At 33.6% G+C, this 26,687-nt stretch overlaps 3 protein-coding genes across 4 annotated transcripts; 2 read left to right on the top strand and 1 right to left on the bottom strand.

Annotated features, from left to right (window-relative positions):
* Window positions 1-1,420: 1,420 nt before the first annotated feature.
* LOC133288363 (alanine--tRNA ligase-like) lies at window positions 1,421-13,421 on the bottom strand. The gene is made up of 20 exons (XM_061486093.1): window positions 13,083-13,421; window positions 12,539-12,777; window positions 11,726-11,866; window positions 10,939-11,085; window positions 10,630-10,782; window positions 9,596-9,725; window positions 9,152-9,248; window positions 8,782-8,902; window positions 8,519-8,582; window positions 7,400-7,446; window positions 7,219-7,314; window positions 6,973-7,074; window positions 5,506-5,553; window positions 4,817-4,964; window positions 3,554-3,720; window positions 3,398-3,475; window positions 2,782-2,941; window positions 2,568-2,701; window positions 1,827-1,901; window positions 1,421-1,729 (listed from the first exon to the last, which is right to left on the bottom strand). Exons 1-20 carry the CDS (start codon window positions 13,393-13,395, stop codon window positions 1,691-1,693), a joined length of 2,499 nt encoding a protein of 832 aa, XP_061342077.1. The 5' UTR covers window positions 13,396-13,421; the 3' UTR covers window positions 1,421-1,690.
* Window positions 13,422-14,345: 924 nt separating this feature from the next.
* LOC133288399 (uncharacterized) lies at window positions 14,346-21,433 on the top strand. Of its 2 annotated transcripts, XM_061486151.1 has the most exons (10): window positions 14,346-14,620; window positions 14,750-15,166; window positions 15,663-15,743; window positions 15,832-16,226; window positions 16,451-17,777; window positions 18,236-18,330; window positions 19,014-19,155; window positions 19,784-20,433; window positions 20,514-20,597; window positions 21,174-21,433. In XM_061486151.1, the coding sequence occupies exons 1-9, from the start codon at window positions 14,449-14,451 to the stop codon at window positions 20,517-20,519; spliced, it is 3,285 nt and encodes a 1,094-aa protein (XP_061342135.1). In that variant the 5' UTR covers window positions 14,346-14,448; the 3' UTR covers window positions 20,520-20,597; window positions 21,174-21,433. The 2 variants fall into 2 exon arrangements, with proteins under 2 accessions (XP_061342135.1, XP_061342134.1); XM_061486150.1 differs by having other exon boundaries at window positions 19,784-20,597.
* Window positions 21,434-22,492: 1,059 nt separating this feature from the next.
* LOC133288409 (large ribosomal RNA subunit accumulation protein YCED homolog 2, chloroplastic) lies at window positions 22,493-26,540 on the top strand. Its single transcript, XM_061486160.1, has 7 exons — window positions 22,493-22,786; window positions 23,324-23,512; window positions 23,752-23,841; window positions 25,367-25,441; window positions 25,876-25,956; window positions 26,058-26,103; window positions 26,254-26,540. Exons 1-7 carry the CDS (start codon window positions 22,598-22,600, stop codon window positions 26,328-26,330), a joined length of 747 nt encoding a protein of 248 aa, XP_061342144.1. The 5' UTR covers window positions 22,493-22,597; the 3' UTR covers window positions 26,331-26,540.
* Window positions 26,541-26,687: the final 147 nt, after the last annotated feature.

The following is a 26,687-nucleotide window of genomic DNA, read 5'->3' as shown; positions in this document are numbered from 1 at the left end:
TATATGTCATGTAACATGATACTCATATTTCTCATCTCTTATTATTATTATTTTGTAAAGTTAACTGAACTCGCTTCTTCTTCTTCTTTTTTCGCTCAACTTTAAAGTAGCCAAAAGTAATGTACTAAATTAACTAAGAGTCTTAACTCAACTGATATTAAATTCTTTATAAGATTTCTTATCTTGCAATTGATTACCAGCACTTTGATTATGATACATACAGGAAGTCTTAAAGGTAAATTACCCTTTAATCCTTTCTCTATTTTGAAAAATTATACTTTTCTCTTAATAAAAAATAAATGCATGACACTTAATTGTATTTACTGTAAATATTATTTAAGACGAATTAGGTGTCCAATCGAAAATGAATCATCTTATGTTAAAAAAAATGACATGACATGATTATGTGAAAAAATCATAACCACATAATGGTAAACCAATTTTGTAATTACTTATTTTAATATTTTTTTATTTCTTTTCCTTTATTACTAATGATCCACCTTTGTATAATTATAATTTTTCACATAAGAGAATTCAAATCCAAGATCCTTTCCATGATTCGATAAAATAATATATTGATCATCTTTATTATTCAGTTGAAGTTGATATTAAGATTTGGAACTTGGAATGAAGTTGACAATTGCACGAAAAAAAATTGCACTTAAAATATTCATTTACAAAAAAAATAATTAAAAAAAGATATTCATTTACATTGAAATAACTAAAGTGTAATACATATTAATTTATTTCTATCTATTAATTATTCAACTAATCCTATTAAACCGGCGAAACTACAAGAATGAAAAAAAATTCTCTTATTAAATTTTAAACACAACTGTATATTTAGAAAGCAACCGTTAAATTCCCTCCACATACTTAATGATAAGGAGAATATAATATTTCAAAATAAATAATAGAGTAAAGTGATTAACGCATCTCTTAAAAGAGAAATAGTGTAATTAACCAAGCTTATATCTCCCCTACAAAAAAGATATAAAATTACTATTATTATTATTTTTATGACAATTGAATTATGATGGCTACACCACCTAGCATCTGTAATTCAACTCAATCTATTTAAATTTTAACTCCTCTGCATATGTTGATATAAACTCTATCTCATATTAGTTGAAATTTTTTTTTTTTAACTACAATGAGAGTTAGATAGTGTGGAAAACTTGTGTGTGTGTGTCTATATTAATCATCACAATTAAACCGATCTATTTGAAATTTAAATTTTAATTAATCAAAACTTATACTGATATTACATTATTAGGAATCCAGATTCCTAATAATCATCACAAGCTCTAGTTTAAGAATTTCTACCCATCATACACAGGCTGCGAGGCATTGTTCTTTTTCCTCCAGAAATAGTTAATGAATAGCTTAATATTCAAGTACAACATTACTCAAAGCTTGGTTGGATTTGATATTTATACGTCAGATAACAACACTTTGCCAAGCTTAAGAAATAGAGAAATGAGGATTTTTTTTATCAAAAATTTGAGAGAAAGGCAAAGGTATTACAGCTCCTTAGTAACTTGGATATCTCATGAAGCTTTTCTTAAAATTGCATCGAACAACTAGGGCGAATGGTTCTGCCAGCATTAACATAACTAATAAACATCTCATACTATCTAAACATTTCATTATACCATTCCCATTACAAAACGTATTGCAACTTTATCCATTATATGTCTGCATCAAGGAAGTTACTGGACAGTGCTACCTGCATTAAAATAATGAATGATTTATTTAACAAATGCTAAAGGCCATATCAAAGAAATGACACCAAACAACACAAGAGAGGGAAGGAGAGAAAGTACCTTCTCGCCTAATTTGAAGGGGGGAAGTCCCTTGTAGGGGCAGGTACTGCATCTGAAAGCATCCCCCAATCCACACTGTAGATCAAAAGCAACATAAGCAATATTAGAAATACTTGTTCCATCCATGCTGAATTACTGATGAAAATTAATGTTCAATATATCTTTGACGATATAACTAAATACAGTAAGATAAAGTAACTTAATTTTTTAAAGGGCAAGATATGAAGATACAATAAAGTTGTGTCTATAGCCCAGCAGGAGGATTTCAATAACAATCAAAAGCCTTTTTCCCACTAGGTGGGGTTTGGTACCTGGATTTAGAGAACTCATTTAAAAAATAGAAATTCAGCATAGCTTCCATAGCTAAATTGACAGAAATGGCGCTGGTAGGAAATTAGCATTTCTTCCATCCACAAGTTACACGTAACAAAAAGGGGAAGGATTTCTGTTACAACACTAGCTTTTTCATCTCATGAAATTTAATTTATCTGAAATTAACTGGAGGAGGGGTTATTTTAATTGTCCCATGCTTCTATAACTCATTTGAACTAAAGAAAGGCTATACAACCAAGCAATTGTCAAGCTATTAAACTGTGTATACCAATCTAAATTATTAATTATTTTAGAAGTTTGAACTTTCTATCTTAAAATACACAGAAAGCAAAATGAGTTTTTATTGAACAGCACAGCCAGAGAAAGCATAAACAAACTGTACATTGCAAAAGATAAAAAAAGACGTACACTGCCACAAGCTGATTGAGGATTATCAATCTGCTCAGCTGTCAATCCTAACTTCAATACTTTTTCCTCTTCTTCAGCCCTCCCACAACTGCAATTTTTGCAGGCTTTTCTCGTGCTTCCTATTTCACAATCACCTACAGCATAAACAAGTTAGCTAATAGCCTGATATCACACAGATTACTAATTGATGACAAACTATAAAAGTACTCTTTACCAGGTGGCAGTTGGGGTTTCTTTAAATCTTCTTCAGTCAAAAGACTATCTTCATCAATCAGATCTGAATCGACATCAATTTGCACTTTAGGAGAACTCTTCACCACCTTCTTTATTGCAAAAGATGAACCGATTTTCCATGAAGGCTTTTTAGCTTTGATCTATATGTAACACATAACATATACATTATTAGAATTTGTAAGATGGTTATAACTAAGTTAATTAGGAGAATAAGAAAAGAATAAATTTAGGTGACTCAGGGCCCATAACCCACTCATCAGAAAAACAAATTTGCCCGAAGGTAGTGAAGCAAGAAGAAAAGAAGAAAAATCTAGCTAAAATTAATGATCGTGCTAGAAATGAAAAACAATTAACCTGAGAATTGTCAAATACCACTAGAATGGGTTTAAAGACCCATGTCAGCCTACTATTCAACTCATCACATGTTTTTTATTGTATTATAAACATGAGAAAATAAAAACTCATCCATGAAATGTTTCTATTGCATTCTATTTCATAATAAACCAAACACGATAAAACAATTTAAAAAAAAAAATGATTGGAAGAAAATGATGAATAAAAGATGGCAGAGGCAAATACCAGATAATGAAACTCACCCCAGAAGATTTGCCTTCTAAAACTTGTGTTTCCGAAAACCCTACCAATAATAACTTGCTCTCAAGATCAGATATCACCTGCAAGGACAATGAGGAAAAAATCACATCATGTACAACAATATAAACTCACTGAGGCACAATCTAGGCTGTTATTACCTTATCAACTGAGCCCACAGCAGACTGAGATGACTTGCGGATAAAAGTTGTCCCACCTACTTTTAACACTCTGAGAATTTCTCGAATCAGTTGGTCCATAGAACAATCAAGAGACTGCCAGATTAAAATGACAAAATCCACCGAAGAAGATTCCACTGGCAACTTACCTAAATGTTACAAGAATATGTGGTAAAAATTGGTTTCTTTGACTACAATAAAATAAAATATCATATACGCACAAAATGGAAAATCATGTGTTTGTAATGGAAATTGAAGCTTCGGTCCATGTTCTTCCAACAAACATAAATTTTGAGGTTGACAAATGTTTAAAGGAATGATAGAACTGGATCAGAATGTAAAAAAAAAAGTGTTTAATGACAGAAAATATGTGTCTGGATCTGTATCATTGAAATACAAGATCAGATATGAGAGAATGAACATGGTTTTATAAATATTATATTCATAATGACGCAACGAAGATAGACTTTCATGACTATACAACATCTAACAAGTAAAAACAATGCATAGCATCGAGTCTATATAGCCTCCCTTACCAATATTCCCTTATTTTCTAAAGTAAAATAAGGAAAAAAAATAAAACATAAATAGTAAAAATATAAGCAAAATTTGATCTTTCAATGCACAATAGAAGCGCCAATCTATACATTTTTCTGAAAAAGACTGGCTTATCATATTGGAAGATTCCAAAAATGGCATGCTAAATTTGGAATTTTCCTCAACAAATGAAGCATGTTTAAGCTTCGTTTTCCTACTTGAATGAAATACCCATCACAGACCCACTAAGTATTAAAAATTAGTATCATAAAGTATTATGCATGATTATCCATTGGCATTTTACTTTATACAATAGTGTTGGACACAAACTCCACGAAAAAGGCAGTTGTGCTGAAAGCATCAATTAAAGCTAATAATAATATGTATAGGCTATAGAAGCCTAACTTGTATATTAACTCAATTGAATGCAACTTTTGTGAATTACCCAACAACAGCAGCTGATAAAAAGATCCCTTAAGAAGAGAATAATTAAGCATCATTTGCAATAAACATCTTTTTCTTGTGGTAAGTAGAAATTTGAGCAAGAGCAAGATGTAAGCAATAGAAAAATAAAGCAATGATTTTTGCTACAAATTCATTCTATTTAAAAAGCAAAGTAACCCTGTAAGACATGTTCTAGAGGCAAAACCAGTATAGATTATTAAAAAAATACAAAAAAAAATGCAATCAAAGGAGCAGTAGAATTACTTCGTGATGATGCAGATGTAATAACCATAGGATCATATTGTTCAACCCCCTCCTTCCCAAGTTCTCTAAGTGCATCAAACACTTGACTGACAGGAAGAACTGCTTCATCTGTACATGCCAACACAGTACCATGCGTCTTTGCAGCATCCTAAAATATTCAAATATTGTTTAGAAAATTTTACAAATTATACATCTCCATGGAGGAAAACTTTTAGCATGCGAGTGAGAAATGGGAAAAAATTGCAAAAACAGAATAATTTGACTATTCTAAATAGCACAAGCATCAACCCAATTGCCTATTCTAAATACAAGCAAAACTACTCCAAGGGAACCCTATTAGTAGCTCGAAAATTTGTAAGACTAAACCTATTGGTTTCCCTAAATTGGCCATATGCTAATATAGAATACTTTTTACGTGGCATCCAAGAACTTGAACGCGCAACATCTTGGCAAAAAACAAAAAAAGAGAGAGAAGAACTTAGAAATTAATTTATTTCGATCTCAATTTGGGCCACCATGGAAAAACCCATTTCGCCCAACACCCTATGCTACATGTGCTATCTGCTTTCCACACTCAACACGTCCAAGCCAACATGGCTAAAGCGGAGAGTGCATAGCACTGTAAAAGGAGACATCAGACATGATAAGATCTTTGACAAATAGTTGCAGTATGAACTCAAATCACGCACCATTCTTGGAGTTGGAGATGGGAGAGAAACTTTCATCTTCTCTGGGACCTTTGCATTCATGCCAAAAACATATAAATTTTACAGCTGAACAGTGAAACGTCTTCAAAATTATCCATCCAACGTAAATGACAAAATTATTTAAAAAAAAAAAATGAACATTCAATCTGATTTCATGTAAAGCTCAAATTATAAATAAATTAGAAATAAGGGCTTTGTGGGAGGGAAGAGCTGAATAAAATATAGAACTGGGAATCACAGAAGACAAAGGAACCTAAAATTCGAATAATCGTGTTCAAGCCCGAAATCTTAAAAGGAATTGAAGCAGTGGATTGATTAACAAAAACAAAGAAGAAACTAAATGTAAAAGGGGAGAAGAAGAGGGGACGGACCATTGCTATGACTATGAGATCTTCAAGTTCAAACAACGCCAAAAGCGTAGAATAGAAGCTTCGAGATAGAGCTTTTCAAAGTTGCAGACTCAACACTATGAAAGAATTTGAGAGACGAAGTTGAAGGGTTTAAATAGGGGAAGGGAAATGACACAACACAAGCCTAGTGCCACACACGTGCATATCACGTGTGAGCAAGTTGTATTTTATCCTATTTTTATTACATTATATCCTTTAAAATGACATATGTTATTCCCTTTTTATTATTAAAATTGTATTAGTACTGAAAAAAAAAACTCAAGCAACCTCATTTATATTTAAATTTATCTAATTTTTGGTATTTATTAAATCATGCTATAAAATTTTATCCAAACAAAAACTTATATTTTTTCGTTATTTTAATTTTGTTGTGTGTAAACTAATGCATAACACAATCCCAAAAAATTTATATAATTTTAATTTTGTTGGGTTTGAGAGAAGGAAGGTAAATGGTTGTTGGGTTGACATGTTCAGGCATTAAGTGCATGCTTCACAAATTGTCTTCCATGTTTGAATTGAAACAAGTCCAAGCCATAATCACCAAAGCAGGGCTTCAATCTCATGTTCCTTTCACTTCTAAGTTAATTTTCTTTTCAGCACTTTCTCCTTTGGGTAACCTCTCCCATGCCCATTCTCTTTTCCTTGAAACTTCCATGGACAACACCTTCATTTCCAACACTATGATTCGAGCTTTTGCCAACAGTTCTTTCCCTCTTGAAGCTTTATATATTTACAACATGATGCAAAGCACCCATGTTGTCTCTGATAATTTCACCTTCAATTTTGTCCTCAAGGCCTGTTCTAGAGCTTACAGGTTTATAGATGATTATGGCAATGGAAAATGTGATGAGCTTGCTATCGTTTCAAAAGGGGCTGAAGTTCGCTGCAGTGTTCTCAAATTTGGGTTTGAAGATGACCCTTGTATTCACAACTCTTTGCTCTATATGTATTCTCAGTGTTCTCAATTTTTTTTTCTTTTTACGTTAAAAAAACTGATCTTATCCCCTCGGTGTCCTTAAAAACAAAAAAAAAAGATTACCTTGAGCCAAACATACTTGAAGCTATCATCTGTTGGAGCAATGCCCCTATTGTGCAAGGCTGAGGTAGCATCAGCATCCATGACAATGTCACCACCAACTTGCTGACAGTAACAAAAGAAAGTTGTGAGGAAGGCAGGGAAAAAGAATAAATGGGTATGTCTCTTTATCCTCAGTTTTATTGAGTGTCTTCAAAATTCAGACCAAAGTTGGGTAGGGAAAAGAGACATTCAAGCAAATTATGATACCCTTGTTTGAGCATTTCTTGATCTCTCTCTAGCAGCTTCCATAGCACTATTAAAACCATTGACATCGACAAGTAATCCCTTTTCTTCAGCCATCAGCTGATAAATAGAAAATATTAGGAAATAAAAAACACAAGGCATACTAACAATTCCATATAGTATTACAGTGAAGAAATCCACCTACCTGAGTGAGATCTAATGGGAATCCATATGTATCCCACAAGACAAATGCTTCCTATAATCAAGAGATAGTTGTATTAGAAATAGCCCATAGACCTATTCAAAAACAGCTAAGCAAAACATTAAATTAAATTATATTACAATTATGCAAAAGGGAATCAACATTTGATAGAAGCTCAGCCATGAAATACGAAATAACCAACACTAGTCCAATCATGCAGTAGCAGGGGTGTGATTTTAACTGCAACTTTGTGACCAAATTGACAATCTTTACAATCAATATTTTTGGATAAAACATCAAAAGTTTTAATTTCATGATCTTCACGACAAACATATGGGAAACTGATGGGCCTCTAATAAAGTATCCAAGCCCATTAGTTAGGAATTAGGTTAGGAATTAGTTATATATAGATGTTTAGGATGGGGTTTCTTTATGATGATTGTTATTTGTAATTGGGGAATTAGGATGGGAGATTTGGAGAGGAAATAGAGAAGCTCTCAAGCCTAGGTTGTTATCTTGGAGCGGACTTTTTCCTCTTGTTCTTTCTATGTTTGTTATTACTTCTCAGCAATTTCTGTGTTTCTTAGTGTAAGGGCTATGCCCACTGTTTCTATGTCAGCCATTGTTGTAGTGTTCTGTTGTTGGATAGGAGCTGGTCTCCATTGTAATCTGTCTTTATAATCTGAATATGTATTTCATTTCATTGCAAATTGAGGTTCCATCAGAAACTTACAATCCATAGTCCCTGGCATCAGAGGAAGACACTTGCCAAAAATAAGGCAATTATTTACAACAATTAGAGAAAAATCTGTTTTTACAATTTGTTAACAATGATGTGCTTTGCTTTTTCTGTAATGGTAGATATCTTGACCTCCTTATTAGCTTTACTTTTCGTGCTTTTTTCATTAAAACATTCTGTTACTATCCACAAAATGAATTTGTTAACACTGACCTATTGAGAACTGAGAAGTTATAAACATCAAATATTGTGAATTTTAAATATTGTCTGCATATACTTGCAAGAACCCAACTTAAGAAAAACACGTAGCTGACAAGAGTAAAAACAGTAATTAATACAAGCAAATATGACTATTAGGTAACCATGAAAATAACAGATTCTACTTGCCTCCCCACTAAGTATCTTTCCCTGAACATTTCGAACAGCTGTCTCAAATTTCTCAATCCCCTGGAGAAGTAAAAACAGTCAGATTTTTTTATTCTTGGGCATATAAGTAAAAGAAAACCACAAAAACTATCCATAAAGCGATGATAAATCATCGAATTCACAAGAAACAAAACTAATCCGAAGGATGGCTGTCATTATGTCAAGGAGACTGATAAGTAATAACCATAAAGAAGTCTTGATGAAACGAGACTATCCTCACCTTAATTAAGGTTCTACCAAAACTTTCCTCCTCCTCTTCAATTATGTTCCTAATGTGGACTTCCTGTTGTTTTAGCTCGGTGAAAACATCACCCATCACATTCACCACAACACTTACAAGCCTGGATTCAGAAAAAAATGAGGGGAAAAAAATTACAAACAGAATGTATATTCATTAATTTATATATACCAGAAATTGCCTATCAGATGACTCATAATAATGTGAAATTTTTTTAAACAAGTAAATCAACTTTGAAATAACAGGCAAATATAATTTCTAGATAACTATGACACTAGGATATGGAATCCAACACAAAAGTTTAAGATCTGGATTCTGGCAACAGAATAAAGTGGCTAACCATTATACATACCCATTGAAAAAACCCTCTTTAGCTTTTAGCACTTCACGTCCATAACGAACAGCTCGACGGAGTATACGCCTCAGAACATACTCACGGCCCTCATTACCTTCAAAAGAAGAAAACGTAACAGAATTAAGGAAGGAAGTCCTTTCTCTATCATAAAAAATTATAACAGGTGGAAATCCTAATTTTAAAGAGAGACAGTTACATACTGTTCACACAGTCAAACTGATATACAGCTTGTATCACAAACAAATAAAAATATAAAAGTCAAAAGCCTTAATAAATGGGTTAAGGGGTGCAGCCACCAACAGGGTACAACCCTGTCTCTGAAGAACAGGCCTCCCTCGATACATGGGGAAAAAAGACAGCAAACTATGACACTAGAAGTTGAGATTTGTAAATTGTAAAGGGAAAAAAATGTGAATAAATATATTTCCTACAATATCCTACCAGGACGAGACCCATCAGCAATTGCAAATGACAGGGTTCTGATGTGATCTGCAACAACCCTGTATGCCATGTCAACTTTATCTACATCATCTGGTCCGACTTTCCCAGAATATGGCCGAGCACCTGTTGCCTGCAAATGGGTTACAGGAAAACAAATTAATTATCAATATAATTATCAAGCAGTTCATAGTCACGAACATTAAATCAGAGTGCTGAACCAAAAAAAAATTTAAAAAAAAAAATACAGCAAAACATTATTTCTCAACAAGAGCTCAAACATCCAATCACAGGATTTGAAAAAAGCACGTAGAAATCCACACCATGGCTCATGAAGAGTGTTACACCATGGCTCATGAAGAGTGTTGTACGTCAACTGCATATATAGACAGCTAACAACTCTAAAAAAACAAGTATTCAACAATAGCAAGTAGAATTCATAATTTACTTTATGGAGATTCTCTTGAGGGCCGAAAAAATTATTTCTTAAAAGTTAAGGAGTTGTCAAAAGGTATAAAGATATCAGAAGAGGCAACTCGAGGGGATACAAAAGTTAGTTTGTCCAACAGACCTAGATTTATCAAGGTGTGCAAACAGAAAAAAAAATGGAATTTAATCTGGTTTGACCTACAGCAAACTATATGTTTATATCCATGGGAAAAAGCCAGAAAACAGGGGGGGGAAAGCACTATGACCAATGGATATTACACGAGTAACAGCTCCACACTCTACCCAAATCCCAGTCCACTTGAAATTCCTCGTTTATTTCAATTTTAATGAACTTGCAAGAGTTATACATTTAAGCATTTCACTTAAACTTCTTTATGTGAAAAGTTAATTGCTGGGGCAGACAAATTTGACAATCCTCTCTCCTCTCTCTACCATATGTACAGGCACTACCTTATAGAAGAGTGATGAGTGACACCATATTACAAGAATTTCAATTCAAATATAACAAATTCAGGACTAAATATTATTACCGTTCCAAGAACATACAGGAAATATACTTAAACCTAATAATGCCTTTACCAACATACCAGCTGAATAGCATCAAAGATAGGCAAGAAGACATCAGTGTCATAATTGCTCATTTTGTTCTGCAGTATAGAGGTCAATCGTTCAAAACCCAAGCCTGTATCAACATGCCTTGCAGGTAAAGGTTTAAGAGAGCCATCAGCTTCCCTATTGAACTGTTATGAGATAAAGAAACAGAAACATATTAGATACAGATTTCAAGGTGATTTAAAAAATTGGCAAGCTGGGCTGGATTCTCATACCAACTTATCAAGTACATGAATGTGGGAAAAAAGAATGGCAGTAAGATACTCAGTAAATCATTGTAATACCTGAATAAAGACAACGTTCCATATCTCAATGCAGGTAGGATCATCATTATTAACTAGTGATGCAGCTTCGCGGTTACCAATTCTGTCAAAATGTATTTCAGTGCAAGGTCCACAAGGACCAGTATCACCCATCTCCCAGAAATTGTCCTATCCAAAGATATACACCTAGTTAGATATAAAGATCAAGTCCAGACAAAATTTACAGTATACTAATAAATACATTTTGCATGTCCTATGATTCTCATAATTAAAAACATTCCATTTGCATTTTTTAAGTGTTTTTTTTTTTTTTAAGAACAATGAAATGATCCCATCACTAGCAGCTTAAAAAGACTGTAAACTGAGACCACAATTTCATTTATCAATCATTGATAACTACCAGCAGTCACATCCTTATCACAGTATGCAATAAATATGGCATCGAATTGCAGAAGTAAACAGCTAAAATGGCTTATATTATTTCCTTATAGGGTAACTAAAATGGCCGTTAAGAATGAAAAATAATTTATTACTAGATAACCAGAACAGAAACAAGCTTTTTGTGTAATAACATTCATATAGGTATATTTAGGGTCTAGTATCAGTATAAAATGCAACCATCTTTAATACAAATTAAAACAAAGACAGTACACGTGTCTTGTAGTTACAATAATCTTGCTGAACATAGAAATTACAAAGTATATTATCAAAATATTACATAAACAGTGTACTATAATATTGGATATCTTTTCAAGTCTAATCAAAATATTCCATTCTACATTTTTTAAGAGAAAATATAGAAGCATACTTTACAACCAAAAGGAAGCACACGTCCAGGAGGCAAAAACTTTAGCCATATATCTCTAGCCTCATTATCAGGGGCAAGACCAGACTTCTCGTCACCACCAAAATATGTGGCATAAATGCGATCCGATGGTAATTTAAAAACCTGCAGCACAATAAAGAAGTAAATAATGTAAATTTACAAGAGATATAATCATGACTTATATAACTTGAGGAATGAAATAAATAACCATCAACTTCTCACAAGATTTTAGCTGGGGGATCCAAATTGAATTGAACATTCTAATCATCTTTTTCTTTGGATGAAATTATTAATTTATTCACAATTAGCAAGTGAACATGACAATCAATTGGGATTCACAATGCCAAGACTGCTAATGATGATTGACCGCTAACAAACTCCCATATCATATTTAGTTACAAAAAATTGTTCTTCCTCAAACAAAACCCAATGCAGTTATGGAAGGCATGGTGCAGTTGATGGAGTGGAAGTGGTGGTAATAGCGACAGTGATGGTGCAATTACTAATTGAAAAAAACGTTACTCTTAATGAGGTCTGAAAACCAGAATGGCAACTTGCCACAATATGCCAGATGCTATTTAAGCACCACAAAAGCCTAGTAACATAGAAGAACCAACCTATATAGCCCAGGAGGGGTAGCTTCAGTCACTTACTAGCTACCTGCTAGTGCTAAGATATCATTCTCTAGCACAAAGCACTTTGCAACGTGATTTAACCAAACTATACCTATGTCCATAACAAAAGGGCTCATAATTCAAGAAGCAACATAAGAAAATCCAACTGAAAAAAACATACTTTCGTTAGAAGTTCCCATGCCCAGCTAATGGCTTCTTCTTTAAAGTAATCACCAAACGACCAATTACCCAGCATTTCGAAGAAGGTGTGATGGTAGGTATCTTTTCCTACGTCATCAAGATCATTGTGTTTACCACCAGCTCGAATGCACTTTTGGGTATTGCAAGCACGAGATAGTTTGCTCAAGGCAGTGTTAGGATCCGCAGTTCCCAAAAAGATTGGCTTGTACTGGTTCATCCCTGTCACATCACAATGAAACCTTAACAGTGAACGCCACATATATATTTTCAAATACAAAAACTAAATAACAATATAATATTATTATTACCAATACAAAATATCTATAACAATTTAACTATCCATCAGTGTCCAGATTCACTTCTCAACTTAAAAAAAAAAAAAAACAAATTACACATCTCAAACAAAAACCTATTTCAATTTACACAAATGAAACAGAAATGAAAAATAATTTCAAAAAAAAAATCGTACATTCCATTCATTCAGTGACAAAACAGAGAAGGAACTAAGGATATGAGAAGCATACCAGCGTTAGCAAAGAGAAGGGTTGGATCATTGAAGGGCACGACAGGACTAGACTTCCAGTAAACATGATTCTTATCTTCGAAGAACTTAATGAAAGTGTCTCTGACGCGCTTTGCCGGCCACTCCAAATCGCGTGAGTCATTACCAGGCATGGCGGCGGCGGCGGCGGAGGAGGAGGGTGGAGAGAAGAGAGATCTGCGAAGAGGGTTTTGAAGCTTAGCAAGTGAGAGTTGCGGCGCCAAGACAGGAGGGTTACAGTTACGAAGAGAAATGAGCAGAGCTCTAACACCTTTCGCACAGAATCCACTTCTCATTCACTCATGTCTTTATTTGTTTTAAGTTTTAACGCCAACGCTCAATCTCAATTATGTATCTATATTGATATTGGGCCGGTTTTTATAAGCTTTTAAAATGAAGTCATAAAAAAAAGAGTTAAAAATTTAGTTTTTTTAAAAACTAAAAATTTTAACTTCGAAGTCAAAAGTTAATGGCTTTAATGTTTAGAGCGATGATATTCTAAGTACTAAAAATTCTTACTGCTAACTTACTGCCTATCACATCTCCATTGGATCAAAGAGAAAGAATATTAAAAAGTGTTTGAAAAGAGAGAGAAAATGTTAATCTAATAGTGATCAAATAAGTAATAAATTGGTAGTGAAAAATTTTAGTAGTAAGAATATCTCGCCTCTAATATTTATACGATGAAATACATAGGTTATTTATATTCGTTCTTAAAATCACGTTATTTTAAATTGAAAATTAAAAAATTATAATGAAATAAAATATAATTATAAAATTATATTGACTTCTGTTCCAAAACAACATCGTTTCGAGGTCAATGTAAATAAATTATCTACGTTAACGACAGAAAAACCGAATCCAAACATTTATCCTTTTAAATGACACAATTGGGGTCATTTTACTCTCACAAAGAGGTGAAACTTATACTTTTTTATTTTTTTTGTTCACTCTCTCTACTTCTTTATTTATCTCTTCTTCTCACTTAAAATGATATAACTTTACATCCTTTAAAATGATACACATTTTTTCCTAAAATAAAATATAAATATGCATAGTAGTTACTCTCTTTAAATTAAAAACTTAATTAAAGGAATTTTATCGAAATAAAAAAAGGAAAACAATTTCTGCATCGGTTAACTAAACTAGTTCATTTTACTGAAAAAAAAAAAAAAAAAAACTAAACTAGTTCAGTTTGGAATAATGGATCCGAAACAACGAGTATATAACAAGAAGTTGAAATCCGACCCGATCCACAAAGGCTACTGCGCCGTGTAAAGTGTGAGACAGTGGTTGTAGCCGTCGCGAAGCTGAGCAGTTCACGGGAGCTGCAACTGAAAGAGTTAACAATGAAGGCCCCTATCCCTCCGTCCAGAGTGGTAGCAATAACAATAGCAATAGCAATAGCATCCTTATCCATTGTTCCCTGTTCTTCGTGCCAATGGCAGATCCTCACCAAGCACAATTTCTCTTCTCAAATCGGACTCCATCAACACGTGTTACTTCTCGTCACCATTCCCTGTAACACTTTTTTTTTTTTTAACTTATGCTTTTGATTTGGAGAATCTATTTTCACATTCAAGATTCTGTGCTATGCTAGGAACATGTTGTTGTGGTTCTAATGTGTTTGATTTCAATTTTGAACCGTAGGGTCTGGCGAGTCTCGCTCTCTTATGAAGCATGTTTCGCTCGTGGTTGCTGATAAGCCTCACGAGTTTGGCAATTTAAAACTCATGTTTATTCATAGAAACACAGAGAAGATGCTAGCAGATTCCATAGGTGCTACTGCTACTGATGAAATAACAGTAATTTATTTCCATTATTCTGTATCTTACAAGTACAGAGGAAGGCTTAGAGCAAATAATATATTGTCTTCATTGTATCATTATATGTCCCTTGCGCCTGAGGAGGTTCCCCTTAAAGCCCTCAACACTCCTCAAGATTTCACAACATTCCTTGATTCAACTGATGAGGCTCTAGTTCTTGTTGACTTTTGTGGATGGACTCCAAAGTTGCTTGCCGAAAATAAGATGAAAAATGGAACGGTTAATGGTTTCAGCATGCACGGTGAGTCTAAATGTTGCTGCTGGCTTCTGTAAGTGTAGCCTCAATGAATTTGATGTTTACCTACCTTGATCTTATTTAACATTTGCTTATTTCAGAAATAATTTCTATGATATTAGTAATAGTATATGGTATAATGGTAATGTACTAAAATTTTTCACTTTATTATTAGTTAGATATATTTGAAGAGTGGCCTTGCCACAACAGTTACTCTTGTTGCCATGTGACTCCCGGATATCACATGATGTTGAATCAATGAGACAATGGATCTGAGCCATTGTGTGGGTATATAGTAAGCAGCCTTACTTTGGAGCTGATTATATGATTTGAGCCGGTCACCTACAGGTCACGTGGCGACAACACCAACCGTTGTGCCGAGGCTTCCTTTCTCTTTTTGTATACTTATGTCATGCGTATATATATTTTCTGGAATGTATTAATTGTCGTAACCCTCATCAGAAGGTGAGTCACTGTAGGTATGTGGGTTTTTTCCTTGCAGGCGATCACCTTGGAATGGGCTTAAGTGGAGGTAATTATAGAATATCAGTATCAAGGGAGAAGACTAACCAGAAGGTGGCTGGTATTATCTAAGTGCATGAAAATATGAAATTTTTGACCTTAAATAATAAATTCATCATTTCACCCTTTTCTGTTTCCCAAATTATCAGAGGATGACATGTGCAAGGCTGAACTCAGCTTTGATAAAGGGTTTTGTGAAGCTCCTTGGCTTGGGGAGTTTACCTCAGTAAAAGGTGGTCCTTTGGAAGGCTCCAAGGATAGGAATCGTCATGTTCTTAATTCCTGTTCATTTGAAGAATTTGAGCGTTTCCATTCTTTCTACTTGAAATTCATGACTGCTGTGAAAGAATTCTTTCTGCCTCTGGAACGACATAGATTTGGACTGGTTTCAGATAGGTCGATGCTTTCATCCTTAGGTGTTGGTGATTCTGGTTCATGGTTTGCGGTTCACTACCTTGCTGGATGCTCAAGTTGTTCAAAAATTCTTAAAGAAGAGGACGACTTGAAGTATGTTTTGCAGATGAATAATTATATTGTCAAAGAGGTGAATAAAACCTCTCTAAATTTTGTTTCATGTTCTGCAGTTTATGCCATAATGTTATATTTCATCTCAACCGTATCCAATCTCTAAGCCCATCTCTGATTGTATTGTTGCAGACTGGTTTATTTAACTGATATGGATACACCACCAATATGAAAGTATCCATACTTCATTCAATTAACTAATCCAATTTTGGGACTTACACTGTTTTGTTTGTCATCATTTAGCTGGAAGCTGATGGACATGATCAAGAGCCCATTCTACCAGCAAATAAGCCATCAGTACTTCTATTTGTTGATCGAACATCTGACTCCTCAGAAACTAGGGGGAAAAGTAAGGAAGCTCTTAAAGATTTTAGAGTATTGGCACAACACTATCATGTTGTGAACCAAACAGGTAAGAAGAATACTGATAATCACGAGAAAGTTTCCATCCGATATTATCATAGTGTTAAGAGTACATCTGAGCTTCCTAGGCTAAAGCTGCCTGTGACTGCACAGAAGATTAAACTAAAGGACAAGATGTCGTCCATCGTGATAATAAATGAGGGTAAGCAAATTAGTTTGGAAAATGTAGCTTCTGATTTACAAGTGAGTTCTTTGAATGAGATCTTGGGTTACCTTCTCCAGCAAAAGAAGGATGGGAAACTAAGCTCCCTTGCAAAGGATTTAGGTTTCCAACTTTTATCTGATGATATAGACATCAGGTCAGCTAATTCACAACAATCACATTCAGAAGTTCAGCTAAATCAAATTTCGACAGAAACTTCTCAAGAAGGCCATACAGATACTGTGATGCTGGATGGGGATCCATATAGATCTGCTGGAGGGCCTGAGGAAAATCCCAAATTGACCGATCCATCTATTCAGCATGATGAAGTGAAGAGACCTTCTGTTGTAACAAATGAAGAGATAAAATATGTGCAATCTGAAGAATCCATCACAGATCATGAACTTTCTACTGCTGAAATCATTGAATCGGAAACAGATGATTCTTCAGACGGAAATGAGTACGGGGGAGAACAGGCTCAGTTTCTCGGTTTCAATGGTTCCTTTTTCTATTCTGATGGTAATTACCAATTACTTAAAAGACTAACTGGTGGATGTAGAATTCCATCTTTGGTTATAGTTGATCCCTTTCAGCAGCAGCATTATGTTTACCCTGAAGAGAAAAGTTTCGACTTTTCTTCACTGTATGGTTTTTTTTCTGAGTTTCTTAATGGAACCCTGCTTCCATATAAGAGGTCAGAACATCTTCTTCAAAGCCAAAGGGAGGCCACTCATCCTCCATTTGTTAATTTGGATTTTCATGAGGTGGATTCTATACCTCGAATCACGACTCATACTTTCTCTGAACTTGTTGGTTTCAACCTATCTAACAAAGAAAGCACTTCTAATGCATGGAATAAAGATGTCTTGGTCTTGTTTAGCAACAGTTGGTGTGCATTCTGCCAGAGAATGGAAGTTGTTGTTCGCGAAGTATATCGAGCCATCAAGAGCTATATGGATATTTTAAAGAGGGGGTCTCAGAATGTGAAGGGTATTTCTGATCTTGGTAAGATTGTGTGTATATGTGTGTGTCTGTCTCTACCACCTCATTTTTCATCCAGTTAAAATGCTTGTTTAGGGTATTTGTTTTTAGCAAGTTTTGCTAAAATGGGAGAAGCTTGTGGCTTTACTTTTAGTAAACTGGTCAGTAGCTTCTGTATTAGTAACTAGCTGTTCCTGTTTCTTTTGTGCATGTTGTTGTTCCCACCAACTGCATGACAAGATCAAATTGATTGTTAGTTGATCATGAAATGTTAATTTTCACTTGTAAGTTGTAAATGAGTGTCTTTATCAAACTCTGCACCACTGATCTTTTCATGATTCATGAATGCCAATAGTTGTTATCCTATTCGGCAGACTTGATTGATGTTGTATGGTGTTATTTGAATTGATTTTTGGAAGAATTTCCTGTTGAAATGGTAGATACAGTCTCTAACAGTTTGGCAATTGATTGTTACATGGCAGAAAATTTGGATTATGTTTCGATGAAGCTTCCGGCAATCTACTTACTGGATTGTACATTGAATGACTGTGATTTTATACTGAAGTCAGTAGATCAGGTACCTGTGGAACTGTCTTCAAGTCCTTCGTGCTCTGTTTCCTTTTTACATCCATCATGTATTATTGTCACTCTTTTTGTACACATTTTGAGTTTACTAGTGGGTTGTATTTACTTGGCAATATATTACTTATCTGTGTCATTATTGTTGGGCCAAATGAAGATGATGGATTGTTGATTGGTACTTTTACAACAGTGTCAGCAGACTAATTTTCCTTCAGTGGAATATTTGGAATACCAATGAAAGGAGTCCTTCCTGTCTGGGACATCTACAGGCATTAAAGGACAACAATGCCTTTTTGAAAGTTTTCTCTGCTTAGTTACCAAGTCTTGTAGCAGTAACTTGCACGTAAAACTGTTGCTCATTTATGTTAATATATTGTTAATGAGCGAGAAGTATGGATAAATTAGAATAATAGAATTTGTGATGGGATTAATTTAGTTGCATTGCAAAGCCTAGAGGGACATTCACATTGTTTAAAACTTTATATTCTTGTTATCAACAGATATGAAGAAATATGATGAACCTAATCTACGATTTATTTGAAACATGTAACATTGAATTTAAATAGTTAATTGCCAGGCCTGGCAATTTGAAATTTTGTGCAGTTGAAAGTTTTGGACATTATAGCCTTTTGTTTATAGTCTCTGGTTAATGTTGTTTGGTGTACTTTTCATATGCAGAGGGAAGTTTATCCTGCTCTGGTTTTATTTCCAGCAGAAAAGAAGAAACCTCTTCTTTATGAAGGAGATGCAGCTGTAATTGATGTTATGAAGTTTGTGGCTGAGCATGGAAGTAACTTTCATGATCTTATCAAAGAGAAAGGTAAACATTCATGTGTGATTTACTATTATTGTATATATGGTTTATCATTAAGCATCTGAATCAGATATTGTTGGCGTCAAACTGTATCAAACTCTCTTATGAACATTGACAGATCTTTGTTTCCTATCCCTTTTGATTCCTAGACGGGTAGATATATGTTAAGATAGTTACAGTTAGAATCTACCAAGGGAATAAGTAGTTAAGCACAGAGGTTCTGGCTTAAATAGCAGGAGAGCAAGGTACAAGATAGGCATTCGAAAATTTAGATGTGAGAACTGAGCAAAGGCTCTGTTGTAAAAGAGGCAACTCTTTGGGGAAACCCTTGGAAGGAGAATTCTCTTGGGTTTTTAGTTTGCAATTCAATAAACAATACGGTTAAAAATAAAAAAGTAAACAATACGGAAGTATTCATTTTTCTTTTCTCTCTCTGTTCTACTCATCTCTATTCTGAAAACTCAGAACGCATTTCTGGGTTCAGGACAGAGTCACAGACTTGTAGCTAGTGTATCTGCTATTTGCCGTCTGCTTCTTTCAGCATATCATCTTTTAGTTCATTGTCCTTTGTTTCTTCAACCTTACAACATCAACTGTGGTAGTCTAAATTCTTGCTTTTATCTCATTGTTTCAGTAGCAGTTCTGTGGCTATCTGAAAGAGTAGTCAGGAGTCAGAACTTATATGATACTTTGCAAACTGGCATCCATGAGGAATCGCTTCATACACGCAACAAATTTCATGGAAGCCCAGTTCAAGAAATGATGCTGGACCAAGTGGTCAAACCTAACCTGATGAATTCACCTGTATCAAGTGGACTGCATGAAACATCACCTCACGTGGTGATTGGTTCAGTGCTAATTGCCACAGAAAAGCTTTCGGGGACTCAACCATTTGATGGATCAAAGATTCTCATTGTGGCAGCTGATCAAATAACTGGATTTCAAGGTCTTATGATTAACAAGCATATGCAATGGAGTTCCCTGCCTAAATTGGAAGAAGGCTTTGAAAAATTAACAGAGGCTCCTTTGTCCCTTGGGGGTCCAGTTGTGAAAACTGGAATGCCTCTTTTATCCTTAACTAGAACAGTTTCCATAAATTATTTACCTGAAATACTACCTGGAATTTACTTCCTTGATCATGTAGCGACAATTCGTAAAATTAAGCAGCTGATATCAGAAAATCAACCAGCCGGTGATTACTGGTTTTTCTTGGGGTACTCAAGTTGGGGATGGAACCAGTTATATGATGAGATGGCGGAAGGTGCTTGGACCTTGAGTGAGGATGTAAGACATTTAGATTGGCCTTGATTACCATTTATTCACCATCTTTACTGTACTAATAACTTTTCTGATTTCCTTGTCAGTTATAGAAATAATTTACAAAGCATATATAGTAGAAAAAAACACCCAGCATACTTGATTCATTAAAAAGCTTGAAGACGCAGAAGGTAAGTCATCCAAAATTTTCTTCTGAAATGGTTACTTACACCACGCCATGTGTGTTTACTTAGTGTTCCTTTACACTAAAAGGATCCCCTTTTGGAGGAAAAAATGAGCAAACCATTGTTTATTTACTTTAAACACTAACTTACTTACAAGAGTTTTGTTTTTGTTTTTTAAAGAAAAGTCTCTCGTTAATTTGCTATACTGACTAGCTTTATACATCTTTAGCCAGTGCGAGTCCATGTTTCTCATAAAAAATAATGGGCTTTGTCTAAAATATGATTATCCATGTTATAAAAATGAGCTGTTTAGAAAACCCTACTTGGGTTGAGGACGGTTGGATTGTGTCAGTTTACCAACTAATTTTTTATTTTTTTAAATGTTTGAGGTTATATTTCTTTAAAAAAATAAAAAAAATTGATTAGTAGTTAGCTTGTTGCTAATTAATATATTATTTTAATGAATATTTACATTTAATTGAAATATGGTTAACCAATTGAAATATGTGATTAACAGTGTTGTTAATTATTTAATAAAACATTTGATATGTACCTAGTTTCTCCCGTGGAATTCTGTCACAGGTTAAGCTCAGTTTGGCTTTGAGATATGGTACTTGGATGGGTTTTGAAGTTGTACGCTCATTTCCTGATTCCGTGTCTGCCTGACGTACCATTCATCCTTGTTAGCATCTAATGAAATTATAAAAGGGAAAAGTAGCTAACATGGTATAGAACTTCCATTAAGTTGTGATCTATGAAACACAGTTTATCAAGATGCAATGCGCGGGAGCATATTAAGTGTTAGTCTCGGGGAATTCATGCAATTCTTCACTTAACTATTGATCCCAAACATTACAGGTTCTACTTACATTTTATCAAAAGAGGAAGCCACTTTCATGTTGCTGTTCTGTTTTGTAGGTCCTAATAATTTATAAATGAATAAACTTAGATAATACTGATATTGATTAATTGGAAAAGTCTGAATGAGGAATGCGGCACGTCTAGTTACAATAAATTAAGTTAAAAATTAGTTAATTGGAAAACAAATTAAAAAACTATATAATAATATAGTTTCATTAACAAAGATCGGTACTGATGGATTAAAAATTAATTAATGATTTACTTCGTTTATAATGTTTTTAAACATGAGTTTGATTTCTAAATAATTTAAATTATATAATTTTTATATTAAGTTCCAAACACAAACTAATTTCTAAATTAAATTAAATTAATTTTAGGATAATACATAACGTAAGAAAAATATTATCCCCTATCCAAACAATAAATATAAGATAGAAAAGAGTTAGAAGTGAGAGAATTTTTTTTTTTTTATATGACCCATTTAAAAAATATGAATATAGGAGACAATAATATTTAATGATTCCAAAATGATAAAACACTAGGGTGAAAAATAAAAATGAAAGATCCCTTAGAGGTTGAAAGTAAAAAAACCAAGGCACGTGAGATATATACATGGATATGGTCTCAACTTATGAAGCACCGACACTTTAAAAGCTCCGACGTATCGCGTCTGACACTTCTCGACACTCGTTGTAGAGACTCAAAAAAATAAGTTTAAAGGATACGTTGTGTTGCGTTTTTAGTTCCAATTATTAGATTTGTTGGATTATGATTATCATTTTATTAAGTTTAATATAAATATTTGGGATATCTAATATTTTTTTATAAAATTGTTGGCTATTATAAGTTTAACTTTATTTTTTTGTTAAATTATTAAATATTAAATATAATATACACTGTGTAAATTAAAAATTATTTAATATCAAAATATGTTAAAATTTAATATTTTTTAAAATTAACATAATCAATCATGTAATATCATGTTACCGTCTTCGTAGGTCTCAATTGTCATGTGTCCCCTAGAAAACTAAATTGGCGTTATGAGGCTTCAATATCAGTCACACGTGAAAGATAAGGTTAAGTTAACCATCTTCTTTCACTTACGTTACATTACACTTTGAGAAAACCTGTCTTCAGCGTGAGTTATGGCGAAAGCTGGAAATTTGGTATCCCCAACCCAAAGGAGCTTCAACTCAATAATATTCAATCCGTGCCGCCACCCTGCAGCCAAGTTCAAAACGTTGAAGTTGCTCTCTCAGTTTCACACTTATAATAATAATGATGCCAGGTTTACTGCTTCTACCAAAAGAAAGTATAACTTGCACTCTCCATTGGTAACTAACTATCTATCTTCTTTCATTTTACTTCTTTTAATTCTCTAATCTGTGCTTGGCTTTTCTTATATCTATGGTTATGTAATAACAAGTATACTGGTCATATTTTCATTTCTGCAATTTATATTTATAAATTTTTTGTTTAAAAACTATTACAAACTACACTACGTCTGACCGATAATACACTCTTAAGTAGAGTATTACCAGTATTACCGTGGTACATTCTTGAGTAGAGTATTACGGGTCATGTAGTTTGTAAGAATTTATAAACAAAAAGTTTTTCGATATAATCCTACTCATTTTTCTTTCATTCTCTTTAATATTTTAAATATCATCTAAAAGTTTCAATCAAACTTGTTTCTCATAAATATAAATAAGTGTTGTTAATGTGCATAACATATACACATAGTATTCTTGTAATACAAATAGGGTCTTTGGTTTCTTTATTATTATTCTTACGACCAAGATGGTTGCAATTGCAGCCATTTGGTCCTTAACAATATTCTAATGCTATTTACTCTGTGTGATCAAACACAGATTGGGAAGAACACGAGTAAGGGTGCTCGCCGTCTGATCACAATATCACCGGGTGATAGCAAATATCATGGAGATTGGACATGTGACTATCTCGTATCTTTGCACGACCTACAGTTACAGGATTTGATTGAAGTTGAAGATGACCCACATAAGGATGCACAAGTATTCATCAACCTCTCCATCCAAAAGGTGGTAGTTCCAAATATTTTATTTAGATATATGAATGGAAATTCTATTGTAAAAATGAATGATATACAAAATTAAGTATTTATGCACTTCCAATTTCATTTTTTTCATACTCCCTTTTTATGTTAATGACAATATTGAATTATATTTTCTATCTTCGTCAGTGACTAGAATTAATATTCCTATATTTCAAATTTAATTTTGTTTAGTCACTTGTCAACACTTCTACATGATAATGCCAGCATGCTAGCTTTGGCTTATCGGTGGATGGAAGAGTCATGACATCCTTCACTAGAAAATGTAGCAACTGTTTTTCTCCATATTGCCGACAGGTATTTCCTTTCATCATGAACAGATACTAATTAATTTCTTGGTTTGAGATTTGTGACATGCCTTATTGCCTTGACAATGTAGATGTTCTCTTTTTCATTCAAATACTGTGCATGGATAACTATTGATTGTGATTTTTATTGTAGTATCTTGGATATTATGAGTTTGATCTCTACCCTACCCACTCTGGCTTCCTCTTTGTTCAGTTTCTTTTCATATTGCCGACTGGCATTTCCTTTCTTCATGAACATATACTAATTAATTTGATTGTTTTAGAACTGGAGCAGTGGTAAAACTGTTCCTTCATGATTAAAAAGTCATGGTTCGAATCCAGGAAACAGCCTCTTTGCAATTATGCAAGGATAAGACTGTGTACAAGGATTTCCTCCACCCCACACTCGCTAGTTGGGTTTAATGGGGAGTGGTTTTTGGTTTAGATCTGTTACATGGCTTGACAATGTAGATTTTTTCTTTTGTATTCAGATACTTTGCATTGATCACTAGTGAATGTGATTCTTATTGTAGTATCTTTGATATTATGAATTGATTTTTGGCTTTTTCTTTTTCAGATTTGTGAAACCTTTTATATTATTAAACAAAGGGTTTGTTTTTTCTGCAGTGAATGTAGATAAGTTATCTACATTGAGCTCAAAACGACGTCATTTTGGGGCGAAAATCAAAGTGTTTTTGTAATTATAATTTATTCCAAGGTTATAATAGACTTTATTATTATAATTTTTTAATCTTTCAACCCTAAACGACATCATTTTGAGAGAAAATGTAGATAACTTATCTACATTCGCTGTAGAAACATTAAAGCCTTAAACAAATTTTAGCATAAATAGTTAAATGTATATAGTACTAAACTTGCCAAAGTTTGAACCTTAGAGTAAGCACATATTGGGAGGGCTTCCTGTCTAACTGCTATGCCTAGTGCATATTAACACTGAGCACATTAAAAGGCAGAATATAGCTATGAAGTGGTGTGTGTAAATGTGTGTGGGTGGCATTATTCTTAATTCATTTTGGCTGATCTGGTCCTCAAATAACATGGGTTTATGATCTCTCACATGCCTCACACCAGAAAAAAATAAAATAAAATCGTTACATACCATGTTGTTTATGTTGGAGAAAGCGTATTATATTTGAATGGTTGAAGTTTAAGAGAAGTTTGATGAATCTTATAACTGTGTCAAAAAACTCATGCTTACTCTCACCTTCCTCTGAACTTTTTTCTACCTAAAAATACCCAGGTTTTACCAATATATCTTGGTGTTGGGACTGTTAAGTGCACATATACACCAAAAGAATTTCTTGAAAGGAAAATGTATTATTTGATGTTATTGCAATTTGATGTTTTGCTTTATAGTTAAATATTATACGTATATTTCAGAAAAATAAATTTGTACTTATAACCAATTTTATGTATTCTTGAAGATATCTACATTGTCAAATGCTGATTATGTTTTGACGAATGCCATTAAGCTTGTTCTATGTGGATGACTTTGTATTTACTAATGGTTACAGATTGACACTAAATTTAACGTATGGGTTCTCATGGCTAGAGATAAACAGCTACCTGATATTGGCGGAGACCCTAATGTAAGTCCCAAAACCCAATTAGTTTCATTTTTTGTGTCTCCTTTTTTGCACATAGATAGAAGTTCTCTAAAATAATTTCTCTTTAAAAAGCTTACTTGTGTTTTCTTTTATAAAATTCCAAAAATAATTGGAATGTTTCAAAAGAATACATGAAAATGCTATTGCAATATAGAAAAGTGTGTGTCATTTTAAGGTTAAAATTTGAGGCTGAAAATGTGTTACAGGATATATATGTGTTGTTATCTATGTTGTAATGTAGAACTGACCGTAATAGACAGTGTTTTCGATGGATATAGCTTTTCATCACCTTATTTTAAGGAGGAATGACAATAGCTATACCAAATTTTTAGTCATGAGATGATTTCAAGTATATCATGTTCAATGCTGTTGCCAAAGTAATAAAGGGTAATCTAACACAACTACTCACAATACAGGTGATATATGCTAGACCGGGATACGAAGTTGATCTTGACTCTCTTGTCCAAGATGCTATTCGGCTAAACTCCTCAGTAAAAGTATATTTAGCAGAATTGCAAATCATGATTTTACAATTTCTGTTTCAGAATTTTGATTTTGGAAATCCTCCGTAGTCTTATATTTAATTTATTTTTTGCAGGATACGTGCTCGGACTTGTGCGAGAAATCTGAGTATACAGTACAGTGTAAGCATTTTTTATTTGAAAACTTCATGGCTTGATTACTTTTCTTTTCTTTGTTGATTACTTCTTCTTTTTGTTTTCCTGTTTGCAACACCAACAAAATTTCCTTAAAGAAATCAAGTAAAACTTATGAAAGAACGTCTTATTTTTCAGATACTACTGGACAAAGCCGGGCCTCTGTTGATAAAAGGTGGTCTAGACTATTGGAACTAAAGAAATCAAATTTATGATTCATGGCATAAAATAAGAAGTTTCATATATAGAATAATCGTCAGTTTTGCTTACTGATTGTATGTATAATGTATCGATGATCAATATTCTCCTTTCTGAAATGTGTACCGTTACCCATGAATGCTTGGATTATTTTTATTTTTTTTACATATGTATGCTGCTTCTGTAGACAGTAAATAATATATGAAAATCTCCAGCTTTTTGGAGTCTCAAGTGCAAACGAGATTCTTTTAAGTTAAGCCATGAAATTTTCAAGTCTCATCCATTTTTTGAAGTGATAAACTTAAAATTTAAACTTTTATTATGGATAAAGTTGATTTTGAATACCACGCTCAATTTCTAATGAGAAAAAACTA

Source organism: Gastrolobium bilobum, unplaced genomic scaffold (genome assembly GCF_033153095.1).
Source record: "Gastrolobium bilobum isolate Gb01-03AN ecotype WA unplaced genomic scaffold, APGP_CSIRO_Gbil_v1 utg1578, whole genome shotgun sequence".
Classification (NCBI taxonomy): domain Eukaryota; kingdom Viridiplantae; phylum Streptophyta; class Magnoliopsida; order Fabales; family Fabaceae; genus Gastrolobium; species Gastrolobium bilobum.
Note: the sequence above shows the minus strand (reverse complement) of the source record. Positions and strands in the feature narration are given on the sequence as shown.